This window comes from Pavona decussata, unplaced genomic scaffold (genome assembly GCF_977016875.1).
Source record: "Pavona decussata unplaced genomic scaffold, jaPavDecu1.1 SCAFFOLD_233, whole genome shotgun sequence".
Classification (NCBI taxonomy): Eukaryota; Metazoa; Cnidaria; class Anthozoa; order Scleractinia; family Agariciidae; genus Pavona; species Pavona decussata.
The window spans coordinates 2917428-2933486 of NW_028145638.1; the positions used below are offsets into that span (position 1 = coordinate 2917428).

General features: G+C 41.9%; 1 protein-coding gene and 1 long non-coding RNA gene across 2 annotated transcripts in view; one reads left to right on the top strand and one right to left on the bottom strand.

Annotated features, from left to right (window-relative positions):
* Positions 1-16059, bottom strand: part of LOC146458394 (uncharacterized) — a 125707-nt gene that overhangs the window by 107480 nt on the left and 2168 nt on the right. Inside the window, exons 2-14 of the mRNA XM_085090786.1 lie at positions 14490-14680; positions 13518-13646; positions 12502-12661; positions 10687-10728; positions 9299-9405; positions 9038-9077; positions 6424-8303; positions 5327-5629; positions 3970-4009; positions 2959-3618; positions 2382-2594; positions 1635-1903; positions 687-889 (exon numbers count right to left, since the gene is read on the bottom strand). Of these exons, the coding sequence (XP_084946912.1) occupies positions 687-889; positions 1635-1903; positions 2382-2594; positions 2959-3618; positions 3970-4009; positions 5327-5629; positions 6424-8303; positions 9038-9077; positions 9299-9405; positions 10687-10728; positions 12502-12661; positions 13518-13646; positions 14490-14680 (4237 nt within the window). The remainder of the gene's footprint in view (positions 1-686; positions 890-1634; positions 1904-2381; positions 2595-2958; positions 3619-3969; positions 4010-5326; positions 5630-6423; positions 8304-9037; positions 9078-9298; positions 9406-10686; positions 10729-12501; positions 12662-13517; positions 13647-14489; positions 14681-16059) is intronic.
* LOC146458396 (uncharacterized) lies at positions 4327-10823 on the top strand. The gene is made up of 3 exons (XR_014858245.1): positions 4327-4597; positions 5512-5674; positions 10667-10823. It is a non-coding gene; the product is annotated as an uncharacterized LOC146458396 (long non-coding RNA).

Consider the following 16059-nt stretch of genomic DNA (forward strand, 5'->3'; position numbering starts at 1 on the left):
TTTCAATGGTGGGATATTTAGTCCTGTTCTGGCGTCTGATATATCTGAGGCCCTTTCAGGCACCCCTTCGGGTGGATGATATATCCGAAGCCCTTTTAGGCACCCTTTCGGGTGGTTGATGTATCCGAGAATAATGCACAGGGCTGAAAGGTTCTCCAAACGAAACAGCTGGCCGAGAAGAAAAAGAGAAATTTTGAGGAGAATCTTTCATTCGATAGTACAACATCTCCCGACATATCCAGCAAGCCTGAAAGTACATAATCCTCTCGTTGATTCCCTCCAAAGCTCTTTATTGTGGTAAAGAGAAAGAGGCCAGCGATCGAAACTAAATCCAAGTTGATTGGTTTACTCGGCTTTCTTAACAATGTGATTGGATTAAAACGTTACAAAACTATGAATAAATCTCGTTGAAAAACTCGGACGTGAAACATCAAATCGGATGTGTTACGTTGTCTGGTAACCCCGATGTGTACCACGTGACGGCTTCCGTCAAATGAAAGCGCACGGGAATTTAATCGGTAGGTTATAAGAGCTGATATCCGGATTGCTTGAGAACCAATGAATCTCGTCTTCGTAACCTAACTCATTTAAGTATACAAATTGTCATATCAGCTTGTGGCTATGACAATCAAACAACCTCCTCGACAGAAACCGCTGAGTAAAGATGATTCTACCGTACGACTAACCTGGTAATGTTGGGATGAAGTGCCAAGTGCGCTCTACGCAAAATGTGCACTTCCTCCAGTTCATATTCCTGACCAATAGGCTGCAGCCACGCCCTGCCGCTGTCGACTTCAAGTGAAGAGAAATCTGATAACTCAGTGGTTCGCGGGCTCAAGTTGTTGTTGTCAAAGATTAGGGTCCTGTTGTTTACGCCGAACTGGGTGTCCTGTGAAGGGGTCGAAAAATGAACATTTTAAACGTCGTAGTTACACTTAAATAAAGAAAATAAGCTAGCTTCTTCCACCCCCAGAAAGTCGTGTGTTTCATGCCACCGTATTCACCGACTTACTACACGTTGTAAGGACTTCAGTGTATGTTTTAAACCATATAATCTTGCCCGGAAGCCTTGTTTTGTGTTTCCTGCCAAAATGTTTACATGTATGTCTTCTATGTTTACGTGACAACATAATGCATTTCTAATTTAGTATCTGTAATCAAAACGTTTTTGTGACCAAAATTTCATTCAAATAGAAGCATAACCTTTAAACTTTAACGTCAACGTCCCTTCAGTAATAACCTAAAAATCAAATATTACTTGAAAGAACTTTCTATTCAAAGCTCCGTCCCAACATCACCACAAAAAAGCAAGATAGCTTTAAACAGTTAACAGTATCCTTGTATTCATTAGAGCGTAACATATCGAAACTCGCACTAGAACGTAACTATAGATTGCAGGGACAATACCCAACAGTTATTTTATTAGAATTTGTCTGATATTCTATTTTTAGTTAGTCTATAGACGACCCCTCAAGCATTGTCATTCTTTAAAACGAATCGTGTTTAAATAAAGGTTATGTCATGTTATGTTGTTACGTTATGTTACGTTACGTGACGTTACGTTACACTACGTTACGTTACGTTACGTTACGTTACGTTATGTTATGTTATGTTAGTCAATTCATACGACTTACCTTGAGGTAAACTGTTCCAGGTCCTCCGTTGCCACCATGCGAAGAGCTGCCACCGAATGCTGTCAGTTTGCCGTACCACCACTCCCTGTCCTGCCAGTAAATAGCCACTCTCCCTCCGGCTCCTCCCCCACCGTTGGCATTACCATTGCCCCCATTAACAGCGATCACTCCGGAGCCTTCCAGAGCGCGAGTGTGAATCAGAATGCTCCCTCCACTGCCTCCACCGGAGTTAGAAGAAGCTCCTGCAGTTCCACTGGCGGTAATGGTTCCTGAAGAAAGGATAGAAAAAGGTGTTTCTCGAATAATGGCCAGAGGTGGCATTCTCTTATCTGCTCCCAAAAAAGGTATAATTCTGGGTAAATTGTAATAGCAATTATTTCTAATTTCAATTGTTTGTGAGAAGGCTATTATTTAAAGAAATACGTTAACCTTTGCTATAAACGATATAAAGAATCTAGTATTCTGATTTCATTGACACTGAGGTAAATAATTGTTTTATTATATCCCAAACCGAGACCAGTGAAAAGCCAGCCTCGATTAGCCCCTTTATTTCTGAGGAATTGGAGAAAAATGCCCGTAGGTGAGTAGCCAATCAGTGTGTACAAAAACTACTATTCACTGGCTTAGTTTATGCTCGTTATTAACAATTATAATTAATTCTTATAATTACTAATTATGATTAAAACAGTTCGGTTCACTCTTCATAGCCTGATGGTAACATTTAGCGCCAGATTATCTGTGACATACCTTCAACAACCAAAGTTTCGGCGATCTCTAATAAAAGCACACCACCCCCTGAACCAGCACTGCCCAATCCACCGCCACTGCCGAATAATCGAGGATTAGTATAGTCTCCGTAAGGCGAAGCTGTTGTCATGGTTACTCTTCCGCTTCCGCCAGTACCACCATACCCTGCTCCTGAACCGTCTGAGGACCCAGTTCCCGCACCGGGACCGTTACCTTGAAATAACAAATAAGATTTAATGAGTTGATGCTGAAGAGGTTTCCCACTAAATATCAACACGAGCGCTTACCTGACTGACTGACTGACTGACTGACTGACTGACTGACTGACTGACTGACTGACTGACTGACTGACTGACTGACTGACTGATTCACGGAAGGATGGACGGACTGGCTGGCTGCCTGTCGGACTGACTGACTGACTGACTGACTGACTGACTGACTGACTGACTGACTGACTGACTGACTGACTGACTGACTGGCTGGCTGGCTCCATAAATGAGTGAGTATGTCGAGTACAAAATGGAAAGACTAAACGATTGCCTGTATGAATAATTAACTGACTGACTTAGAATCTTACCAGCAAGGTATCCTTTTCCATCGAGTGTCAATTTTCCACGTGGATCAACCACTACTGACACAGCTTTGAGTGTCAACGATCGAGCTACAAACGAACCATCACCTTCTATCGTCACCACTCCCTCACGATAAACTGGTCCATGATCCTTCGCGACCTCTATGATCCAACCATCAGACACATTTTCCGCGTTGCTGTTTATGATGAGTTGGCTGGTTTTTTGCACCGTTATGCCAACAAAGTTTAAATTACGTGGACACGACGTTTCAAAAGAAACTGTTGCCCCATAGCCAACCATAAGATGTGCCTTGAATCCTAACACGATTCCCCAAAATGTGACTTGTGAGCTTCGCTGTATATTTGGATAACTCAAGCTCTCAGCTCTACGGATTTCAACTGTTCCGTTAGGCAGAACAAAGGTGGCGCTTTCGTAAACAAACGGTGCCCAAGTAACGTTGATTCGTTTGTATTCCGATGTTGACGTCATGTTCAGTGTGTTGTGGGGTGGCACGTGTATGTAACCGGTGTCATCTCCATATATGGTATCAACTCGCACTTCAGTTCCCGCGCGCGGGAAAACCAAATGACCGCCACCATAAACTTCAATGAATGTAAAGTCGTAAATGAAATTGTCGGAAGGAGGGTTAAGATATGCTACGGCTCCTGGAGTGAAAAAAAAAAAAGGAAAGGTCAAGACTAAACTTGATTTGGTATAGCATAATAAACCAAAATCTGTGACACACGCTCCTGGTTAAAAAAGTTGGCTGCAGCGTTAAAAAGTATATAACGAAACTCGCGATAAAAGTTTTACTGTACTAAATCTCAGGACGTTTTCCTGACCACTTTCGTGATTCGAAAAATGCGCTACTTTATGCGCGTCTTAGTGTAGTTGTGCTCAATCTCTTTCCTGATACTTTTATTCGTCTACTGCCAGCTTTTTGAGTCTCTTTATTTCTCTTCAGCAGAGGCTGAGCCGAATTGTTGAGCATCCTTCAGAGAAACATGGGTACTAACCTGTATATTTGAACTGATCGAAATTTCCATTAAGTGTAGCCTAGGAAAAAACAAAACAAACAATTGAAGAGACACAGAAGAAACCTCGTGGCTGTACAGTCTTAACCTTAGTATCAAGCCTTCCTCAGGGGAGGGGGGTGAGGGTGAAGAGGGAGGGGAGGGGGGAGGAGGAGAAGAGGAGGAGAAGGCTTTTCTTCCCTTTTCCCCCTTCCTCTCTTCCCTCCTTTCCCCCCCGTCCCCCCCCCCCCGCCCCCCTCCAAAAAGCCTGATACTCAGGCTAGCACAGTCCCAGATTGGGGTTTAGGGAAAACGTTCCCCCTAAACCCCTGGTTTAGCCCCTGGCCCTTGAATGGTAGTGAGGCTTGAGTTGCCTCTGTTTTGATACAAACCCCACTGCTTTTCTTATGGAAATCATGTTGTTCTTTTGCCAGGCGACGAATAAGCAAAGTTCAACGTGAAAGAGAGCGACTGAAAGCACGAGCAAACAGGCGAATTATCAGTGACGAACAATGGGAGAAACAGCAAGACAGAGCAGAAGAAAAGAGATGAAAATATATTGAAGAGCAGCAGAAGAAAGAGCAAGAGAAAAGAGACGACATTATACCATTGGAAGAGCAGCGGGAGAAAGGTAATAGACCTGCACCTTTAAAATGCTCTATTTTGTACTTGTGTAATTATTCATTCGCAGCGCATAGTGACCAAGCGCTTGTAAACACGCACAAATTTCAAATGCTCACATATTTCGGGCCACAACCAAACATTATCTTTCTTGTATTCACCTTTTGTTAACGTTTATTTAGATACTAAAATTATTTCTGTAGGAGGTCTGGAATATTCACAGAATTTTTATTTTTTTTAAAACATTTTGTGTTGGACTTGTGTAATTCATTCGCAGCGAAAAGTGACCATGAGCTTGTAAACACGCCCAAATTTTAACCGCTCAAATATTTCGGACCACAATAATTATTTCTGTAGGAGGAATATCCACAGAGTTATGAATTTTCAAATATTTTTATCCGAGCGGCTAAATTGCACGCGGTACTCGCAAGCCGTTTAGAAATTAACTGCTTTCTTTCGGGCAACAACCGACAGTTTTTCCTTATTCTACGTATTTCAAGCTTTACACATTCGTTTCCATTGGACAAAATGTTTGTGGAGAACCTCATATTTTTCTATTTTTACCATTGGATTTCATCGTTACTCTTTGGGAACCTTCTTTTCACACCCAGATCTCCCACGGTCAGTTTCCAGGAACGATCGAGTGAAATATGGATGAGAGATTTCCTCCATATTTACTTGAAATCGCAAAAAAACAGTTCCATGAATTTCGAGAAATTTGAAACTCCAAAACATTTACCAATGGTTTGAGTCCCTTGTTGTCGATTCGCAGATTTTTGATAGCGGGTGATTTGCCGTCCAAGTAAATGACCCCCGGGCCACCCGGTTCCACGCTACTTCCGGACCCTGCTCGTCCACCACTTGCATCTGCATGGTCGCTATGGAAACCGCCAGTGATGTAATTTACTGTGATTCTTCCTCCAGCTCCACCGCCGCCATTAGAGTTCCCATTACCTCCTTTGGCACGGATAGTTCCACTCCCGGTGAACTGTTGACAGGTTGCCCACACAGACCCTCCACTTCCGCCACCACTTCCCGAGGTCTAATCGTACAAAAGAGGCAAAAAAGAGGGTTTTGCAACATAAACGTAAGTCTACTCACATCGTATTTTAATAGCCTTATAGAATATAAAAGAAGAGTAAAGAAACTATTCATACAATGTGAAAATTCCTCTGCTCATTACAATCACTGTGAACTAGTTTACTGCTGACTAGAGCTAAAATTAAAGAATCATTATTCAGAGACAAAATGAAAAGCCAATTTCCATGGATGCCGCGTATAAAACTTAGTCAAAACTGTGGTATTACGTGAAAACGATCCTGCAAATCGCAGATTGGAAGATAACAAGGCCGTTTCACAACCTGGTTCTACTACAAAAGAACTCTTACTTACGCCCCATTCACACCAAGGCTTAAACACGTTTAAAAGCTTTTTAGTTAAACACAGTGTAAAACTGTTTCCTTCATAAAAGCTGCTTTCAGATTTTTGTCGACTACAGATTTAGCAAAAATGAAAGCATAAGTTAAAGTTTACTTGAATCCTATGTCAAAGCCAACGGTTCAGCTTTCGATTACCAATTCTCATTTCGTTATACCTGGTTTAATTAAGCATGTTTTGTTGGTGTGAATGGGGCTTTAGATACTCTGTGCAAGGTTGTGGAATTCCAGCTTGATGTCTGTATTCCATCATCGATAAGAAGTTATCTCTCGTATTCTAAAGTCATCGCATGTAGAAGCGTAGAGTATGGACACGGTGCCTGACTGACAAATATCTTCAAAGGATAAAGCAGATTTTAAAAATCAAGCTACGTTTACCGCAACGTTGTATCTACGTTACCTGCCCGGAGAGTCCGTTCGTCTGAATAAGCCCATCAACATCAAGCGTCTGGCTGATTTGAAGAAATATTCTGCCACCTCCACGACCCCCACCGGAACCCCCATAGCCATTACCGCCACCGCTTCCCCACCCTCCTGGTGAGAAAATATCTCCATAAATCAGTGGTTGAGCAAGTGCCTGTGCCCCACGTCCTCCGCGTCCGCCGTAACTCGCTCCAGATCCCCCGCTATTATGCTGAGTTCCGGCTCCAGGTCCCGTTCCTCCGAGTGCTCCTCCGCCGTCCACGATCACCCGTCCCGATGACCCGACGCTAAGGTTCTCGGTGACGAGATAGAGCGAACCGAGTCTAAATAATCCATCAATTTGAACGGTAGTTAAGTAGAGAGTGGAATTAATTGCACCGTCAGTGATCACTGTAGGCTGGGCTTGATAATGAATGCTTACTGTTCCTGAAGTTTCTATGGTAAATGAATCACCAGTTAAAGGAACACTGGGACCAACCGCTGACCCTGTCTGCATTAAGCCGCTGACCCGTGTCTGATTAATGTTTAACCGCTTAGAAGTCTCGAAGTAGAATTTCCCATTGCTCCCGCTTACATTAAGAAAATCCCACCGGGAGCCTATGAACAAGTTCCCTACCCGCAGCATTCCTGAGAGGACAGCGGACTGGCAACGAATTGTTGTAAGATCTGTAGAATCGATTAGGACCACTCCGGTGTAGCCAACTTCGCACTGAATGATTCTCTCTTGCGACAAGCCCGCCAATTCAACCGCATTTAAAGATTTGACATCGCCATTCAGGTGGAACTTGTTTAGGTTATAAACACCCACGGGGTCAAAGTGGAAAGTGCCGCCGGGTTCAACAGTCAACTCCTTCCAACCTGGTTCAATCCTGAGCTTCTGTGATTTCCATACGCCATCAACTACTACAATATCAGCATGAACAAGCGAGCTTCCATTCAGAGACAGCCTGCCGTGAGAGCCGTACTCTTGTGGCTTACTCTGCACGAAAGTCAAAGAGTTAGAGCTGAGAGATAAATTGAACATTGCATTTCCATACTGGTCAATCTCGATTGTCCTAGTTACAGCTGGATCACGGCCTCTCATGTACACTGCTCCTTCAACGTAGAAATTCCCATTTGTGTAAAATGTATCGAGTCGCACGTCTCCGAAGGGGAAGAACTGCAAGTGCCCGTATCTTTCAATTCTCAGAGTTTTCCAACCTTCCAACATTGATAGTACTCCGGGGTCAAACGTTCCTGTTATGAAGACGTTATTCATGGAGACGTACGACACGGAACCATTACCGTTAATTTTCAGCACGGCGCTACGCCCGATATTCATTTGATCACCTGTTAAATTAAACGGACAATCGACATCCATCTTGGAGCTAGCGCTGAGCGTGAATCTCGAGCCTGTCGTTGTAACAGACCAGCGGCATGACTGCGGGGATTGTTTGTCATAATTCAACAGCCGTAGATGACCTGACGTCTCAATAATCAGCTCTCCAAAGGTCAGGGAACTTGGACTAGAACCCGGGTGTAATGTCACTACGCCTTGCTCCTTGCCTATAAAAACACTGGGAGACCCGCTAATAAACAGACTTCCGTATATATCAACTGTACGCTCTAGGGAAACGCTGGGTTTCATATCGGACAGAATAAGCTCGGCCCCGTGAAAGATCCGTGCGCAAGGTGACAGAACGCTGTTGATTTGAAGGTTCATGGAAGGCAGAAGGTAAAGATGACCGGTGTTGTCATCAGTAATGTTCTCTACGGTTAGGTTGTGAGATGAGCCTACAATGACGAGTTGAGCGCCTCTTGAAATTTCTATCTTCTCCAGTTTGTGATCAGCAGTGACTAAAAGCCATGCCGTAGCGCCTACAATGAGAAAAAAAGGTTTTTGTTAGTTTGTATGCATGCAACTCAGCCTGTATTTTATGGAAAGGGACAATAAGGAAAAAGAGGACATTAAGCTACAGAAATTTCTACGTTAGAGAACTGCTAAACAATTAATATAAAAAAAGTGTATCAAACACGCGCGGGGATGTGAAGAGCCTTGATCCTTGACTAAGAATTTAATAGCGCTTCAGTTCAGCCGGGGGCAAGTGATGAGTGGAAAGAGCATGATTAATTTAAAATTGCAATTTTGCGGCCCTTAATAATGAAGAGCTTTCATGATGACCATTTTCATGGAACTTGAAAATGTTGGCTTTTGAGGAGAGGGAAAAACCGGAGAAAAACCTCTCGGAGCAAAGACGAGAACCAACAACATACTCAACCCACATATGATGCCGAGTCCGGAAATCGAACCCGGGCGACATTGGTGAGAGGTGAGTGCCCTCACCACTGCGCCATCCCCGCTCACTTGCTATTTTCAACTTGCTCCTCGCATTTCTTATATTCTTTATCCATCATATTTTCAGAGTGAAAAGTAGGTCACTTGGTGCTCTACGTTTGAACACATACGGCTTGTGTTATTTTGGGAAGGGAAACAGTGAAAGCCTCCAATCTGACTGGGTTGCTGTGTGAGCACCAATTACAAACTGCTAAGTTAGCCAGAATCAATATAGGTCAATACAGAAATTTAACAGACGCTATTTGGCATAATTCACCTGTCTGTTTGAATGCGTTAACATCTGATGAACTGCTTACCTGCAAAAGAAATAATAACGAAATAATGACTGAGCAACATTAGCGATCTTTATATGCGTATTAATTTAACACGCATTAACGCGTATCACATTTTCGTTCTCATCTACTCTATAGGAAAACTACCCACAATAACTAATAAGTGCACACAAAATCTAACTCTAGGTATAAAAGCTTAAGCGCGCCCTGGGCCCTGTGTATAATCCACTGCATGATCCACTTACCCTTGATCTTCTCCCCTGATTGTCAACTCTCAACTCTCGATGTCTCAAGCCGCTTTCGTAGCCATCAAAATACACCGTGCCCGGACCTCCAGGTTCGGGGTTTCCATCTGCATGAGGATCAGAAATAAGATGGCTCTACATTTTACTGATTTTAACCACTCAGGACTATTACTTAGAAATACTAACCATGAGATCTGTTATCAAAATCAGTCGTCAGAAAGACTTCAGAAAGATGCAAAGCATACGAGCTCAAGCTGTCCCTTTCACCTACTCTACTAAAGGGGAAGTATCACGCGAATTTGATGTCACTTCAAAACCCAAAACTGTTTGTCTGTCAACAGAAACAAAGGAACTAATTGTCTAGTTTTGTTATAAATTACCACCCCAGTGAAACAAAACTGTCGATTAGTGCATCTGGCCAGAGACAAAATAGGTTGGAATGGATTGAAAAATGTTGGGCTCTCGTTTTCAAGTTTGTTTCATGAATGCGTTAGAACAGATCACGAGTTGTTCCTTTCACGAATTAAGTTTATTTCTTTCCTCTCGTTGTTCTAGAATTATTTGGTAGCTAAGTGGAGTTCTTATTTCACCATTTCTAACAAAGATCATAAACACCTGACACTTCCCTTTTAAGAAACTTCGCGGTGAGAAATGTGGCGCACAAAAAATGGCGGGCACTGTGAGTCCAGTGCAAATTATCTCACAAGGACAGTTGGACTGACTGACTGAATAAGACTCCTCCGATGCATCCTGAGTATCAGGATACCTTCTGTGTATGCAATTGTGTGATGGTAGACGAATTCCCCACCTCCAGTCAACTGATGTGGATCACTCTTTAATTGTCAGTTTACACGGACGGTAACCGGAAGTCGAATGTTTCCTTTTTTGGCCTGGTTTTTCTCCTTAACGGATAACAAAAGCTCTTGTTGACGACTGTGGCTAGACGTTACAAATGCGATGGCGTGAAAACGCTCCAAAATGGGAAAAATTCAATTTCCGGTTGTCGCCCGTGGCTCAGAAACGTCTGTGCTGTGTAGGACGAACTTGAGTGAACATTTGTAGCCCAACTGGTTCTCTGCTTCATTATAAGTTCGTCTGGTATAATTACGAAAAGAAACGGGTGCTATGTCTCGCTTGATCACGGCAAGACGGCGCTACAAAAATCGATGTTCACTTAGACGCGTTATACGCCTCGTACCCGGCTTTATACTAGACGAACTAAGAAACGCATTACCAGAAACAGTACAAATGCTCGCTGAATTTTGTCCTAGACGTATGAGAAAGTAGACCCTAGAAATTTGCCTGTAATCTCGGTACTTGAGTCTCCAATATTTTGCCTTTTTTCTAACTTATTAAATGTTTTAACAGATTACCATGAGGTGGCGTACCTTGAGGAAGCACGTAATTGCAAGCAGGTTGGCTGGAAAGAGCTACAACAAAAATAAAATACACATGAGGCACGAGATTCCTGATGTACTGATCAGCTTTGACATTCACCTCACACCCACCCGGTCCCATCACCCACAGCAACTACCATTTGCACTGGTACCCCTCGTCCCAGGTGAGGCCCAGTTGCCATGGTTACGGCTGGCCGAGAAAGTCTCGAGCCGAGACTTTGTCCGGAACCGTAAACCAATCAGGAAAAACCTCTGGCATCCAGGGTAGGTCATAACCTCTAACTAGTAAGTATACGAACGAAAGTAGGAAAAATTGGTACAGTAAAAACACGCAACTAAGAACCTGTTAGCCTAAAATTTGGATTTTATACCCCCTATAAACAAGAACCTATTTAGCCTAAAAATTAAAACAGGCTCTTATTTTCTAAAATCATATTAGTACATTACAGCTGCAGTGCAAGAATATATCTCTAATTTGAATGTATGCGTTGATATTCTTAAACATTAATGTGTTTTTTGGGGGGGAGGGGTGGGGGGTAGAAAATAGCCCGGGAAATGGAAAATAGGCCAATGACCATCTTGTTTTGCAGCTGAGTTTTATTTGTTTTTTCTCCAGAATTAAGAACCTATTTTAAGAACCTAAGTAGCCTAAAATTGTGTTAACTACCATTTATATAAGAAACTGTTTAGGGTACTTCCCAAAAATGTAGGTTCTTAGTTTCGGGTTTTTACTGTATTTCCGTGTACCGCAGTGGTATTATTAGCCATTAGAGTATTTTGTTACTTTCTAATTGCTTGCTTCATTTGTGTTCTTCCATAAAGACCTTATTCTTCACTTAAAATAGGAGACGTATCACGTATCCTGCAAATAATAAACTGCGAATACTCTCAAATACTTTGAAACGTGAAATTACAAAGAGAGATTTCGCACATAAATGAACTTGTTAGTCCGCCATGGGAGACTCTATATAAAGTAGTGGACTTTATAGGAAGGCTCAGCCCGAAAACGATGGCTTTTTCATCCTCGTAATATGCGAAAGGGTAGCTAAATTTTAGTATTTTAAAGAGCGGCAAGAACCGATTGTGAACCGATTGTGATACGGTAGCAAAAACTGAGCAGGAAATGCTTCCCTATAAAATTGAGGGTGTACGGTTCTTTTCATCAAGAATGGAGCACACCTTTTTGTTTTAAGGATGTAAAAATGGAACGATGTCGGTTAAAGCTTGTATGTGAACCAGAACGGGTACGGGGTTAAATAGTCCTCAACGCGGGGCCTCCCGTATAACACTTAATGAGTACATCCCCTCCCCCCTCCACCCACCCTCCCTTCACATCGCTATCGTCGCTACATTAGGAGCATGAAAAACAAAACGAACAAAAGTTGTAATCTACGCTAACATCTATAACGAATACACTGTACTCAGAATAAACAGAAAAAGGCCTTCATGGTGACTGTTGAAAATCCAAATTGTCATAATTTTTTCATGTGTACGTTGCCAGGACCGGATACAAAATATATATACTATACCACGAACAATCCTTGGCTGTTTTATTCGTTACGAGTTATGGTCAGTTGTCTTATCAGCGTATAACAGCATGAATTGCGAAGCTGCTGTAATCGAATAACATCTGAAACGTTTTGTGTGACAGAAGCGCGTCAAGTGTAATTGAGTGACGGGAAAAGATCGTTTTCAGTTAAACAATCCCTAGCTTCTCCTTGAATACACAATTGCAGTGGAAATTACGAAGAACTGAAGTTGCACCCGTCTGCCATGGCACTAAATAAAATGTAATTTAATACTTACCTGCGTTGTAGCCATAAAGATCCACCCGAAGCGCAATTCCACCGTTGAAGGACTTTGGGTAGAAGCGGATAGCTTTCGTGTATATTTGAGTTGGTAGAGCATTCTTCTTCACCGTATTTACGTCAGAATTGCCAGTGAATGTCTTTACTTCGCCATTCTCCTAAAAATAATTAAAAGAAAACATTGAAAACTTCTGACATTATGACGATTGATTGAGTAAGATCCGCAATATAAAGACCAGAATATTATACTGAGAAACATCAAATTATTCAATCATTTCGCGTTCAAAGCTTGATATTGATGACATTTTGTAACCTGGATTTGCTCAGGAAGTTAGCAATTATTTACGTGTCGCAATACCAGTAAAAGCCATCTGATCCCAATAGAACGACCATTCTTTTGGAATAAAAGCACAGCAGCTCAGTATAGAAATCCAGTTCGTGATCCATTGCCGCCATGTTTGTGCGAGCGTCATTTGTGGGCGTTGTGTGACGGAAACGTGACAGAAATGACATTGGAGAATGTGTGCTAATAGCTTGATTTGTACAAATATGCGACCTTTGGAAAGATATGTCCAAGTTGAAAAAGGGTAATTGTATTGCCCGGTATTTCGGTTGGACAAAACCAACCTTCTTCAGGAGCTACAAAATAATATACTAATGAAAAAGATGAAATATGATTGGTTGACAAACATAGAAAGCAGAAACACGACGATATGTTCTTATTTCTCTTTCTGTACTTGAATGCCGTACGTTGCTACTGCTTATGTCCCTTAATAAATTCGTTCACATTGTGCAAGTTGAACGGGTTGAAATAATCATAAAGTAGAAATGTAGATCTATGTGACCGTTTTCATTGACGTTTCCTCCAATCTTGTACCCAGAGTCTTCAGACTCTTTGGCCAAAGAGCCTGTAAGACCCGTAATGGACCGAAAGCGACGGCCAGTCTCATTCCCAGGCCAAATGCTCAGGCACATTATTCGACTCGCAATAATGCATTGGTACATTAGCATTACCTTAACATCCCTCCATGATGAAGTGTAAGGATCCAGGTACTTAAGTGAGTACGTTCTGGTGTACTCCGATCCTCCATAGCGCCCCTGAGTAGCCACGTGTGTTATGTAAATCTCACTGGATAGCCTAGCCTGATGAAATAAGTGGCAAATTAATCATTATTATGGTAGTAAAATCCGGCATTTTCAAAATGATATAACAGGGCTCGAAACACTACGTGTATGGGAAAAAAACAGTAAAATTTGAACGTCAAACAGTTCTCGAAAATTTGAAGTATGAGTAAACCAAGAGCTGGAAAATTTAAAGGATTATACTTTTGCAATCTCAGGATTGAAGTCGAGCAAGAAGGAAGTGTAAAATCAATATTTTTAAAATTAATTTGAGTTGTGTATAAGTTCGCGCGGCTAAAAATGAACCGAAGTCCTTTCTTCGAGGTTGCAGTGTAAATCGTCACAAACAAGGCGTAAAGATAGAAACGTTTCTATTTCGAGCGTTGTGTTTCCGATCACTCGTATCGGCATCGGGAACTGATCAAAGTAAATGATCGAGCCATCGCAAAACTTTTGATACTGGTGTGATGTTTTGGAAAGCAGCCTTTAAAACTAGAAAATGAATCAAGTCATGATCTCTTGTCATTATTATCCTACCGTTATCATTATCATCATGATCATCAGCATTACTATTATCATTCTGTTTCGTATCGATTGATAAATTCCTATGTGACTCCGAAGAATGGATATACAAAGGCAAATTGAAGTGGGCTTCAATATAACGGAGGAAGAGACCTACACCGTTTGCAACGGCTTACACGGTTGGTCGAGAGAACAAAAGAACGAACAAAAGAACAATGTTCCCAACCCTAAAAAACAATGCAGCTGAGGATTATCAGAGTCCAGTGACAACAGAGCTTTGCAAGGTGCAGGTCTAATGAAACGGAGAGCTATTAATATATTCCAGCTGTAAGTCTTCCTTACCTCCAGAAATTCCGAGCCAACATTATTGGTTGCCGGCATCCACCCTCCCTTTCCCCCTGTGTATCCCAGTTGACCGTGTGAGGGTTCGTAGTACCTCGTGTAACTTGATGGCCATGAAGGGACCTGGTAACTTCTTTTGGAAGAAGAGGTCAATTGACCTCCGCTTACACCGCGGGCGCTTACTTCGTTCTCTGCAACAGAAAACATGAGTGATGAGAGATTTTGAAAGAACTTTAGTCTGACATCAATGTCCTCGTTTTGCTTTAAGTCACTTCTTTGTTAGTTTGTTTAGTTAGTTAGTTAGTTAGTTAGTTAGTTAGTCAGTCAGTCAGTCAGTCAGTCAGTCAGTCAGCCAGTCAGTCAATCAGTCAGTCAGTCAGTCAGTCGGTCAGTCAGTTAGTCAGTTAGTTAGTGAGTTAGTTAGTATTCTCCATCTTTTGGAAGAAAACCAAGAAAAGATCGCTATGAATTAACCTTTCTTTCTCCCCCGTTCCCTCCCTCAATGTCGTTTTCAAGGGTAGACAAATCATTAGGCTTCCGTCACTGTAATTGTCTCAATCAACAGTATTGTCCAAAACTTAAGTGGTCCAAACTACTGGAAATCATTTGCTTGGCAGAGTCTGTACGGAAAACGTTTAGAAAAGAAAACGAGAATAACCTGGCTAATCCAAGTCACCTCTCACCGTTCACTTCACACGTGGTATCTCTTCTCAATTAAGATTACTGGTAGGACCAAACATTTTTATGTTTACTAAGACATGCAATGTGATTTGTAATTTGCTGATCATTTTCCTGTAAGAGTCGAACCAGTTCACTTAATGTTTTATATTTAAAAATATTCCCAAAGTCTTGAACAGAATGTGAGACTTGGGTTCAGTGCGCTCTTAGTAAACACTGCGGAGGGTCACAAAACAAGGTATCTTGTATTTAGGGTTGCAGATTGAATGGGTTTTTTACTCTATTCCAAGTTCTCAGATAGTAGGGACCGACGAAAGGTTAAAACGAGGAAATTAAACGCTGGGACAGGTAAACAGCTCGAACGGCATCAGTGGCAAGAACATGATCCACCAAGCTTTCCCCTTTAGCGATAAATTGCCGGACTGAATTGATACAATATAGGCTTTAAAAACGAGGGCCATTTGCCAGTTTAATATACAGACAGTATCAGTACACATTCAAAACGGCACGCAATTGGTGCGAAAGGTCATCATTTTGATGACTGCGAGCGTATATCACACAGCACGTGCGCTATAAATCAGTAAGCAGACGGGACAAGCGACAACTAGAATCGGAAAAGCCAATGATTTAAAAGCTTGCAAGAGTGAAACCAGTTCACTTAATGTATTTTGTTGGTTTGCTTTTCTCTCTCACTCTTTCTCTCTAAAAACAACACTGTGTACGCCGGCTTCAGTTATATTATTTTTCAAAACGAAATGGAGCTTTTAACCTTCATCAAGAGTACGTGCATATTACAGATATTATTATCCGGTCATTTGCTTCTTACGGAAACTCGAGAGAACCGCGGACAAGCTATAGGCTGCTTAACAAGCACTTTGTCCTTGTTACAGCC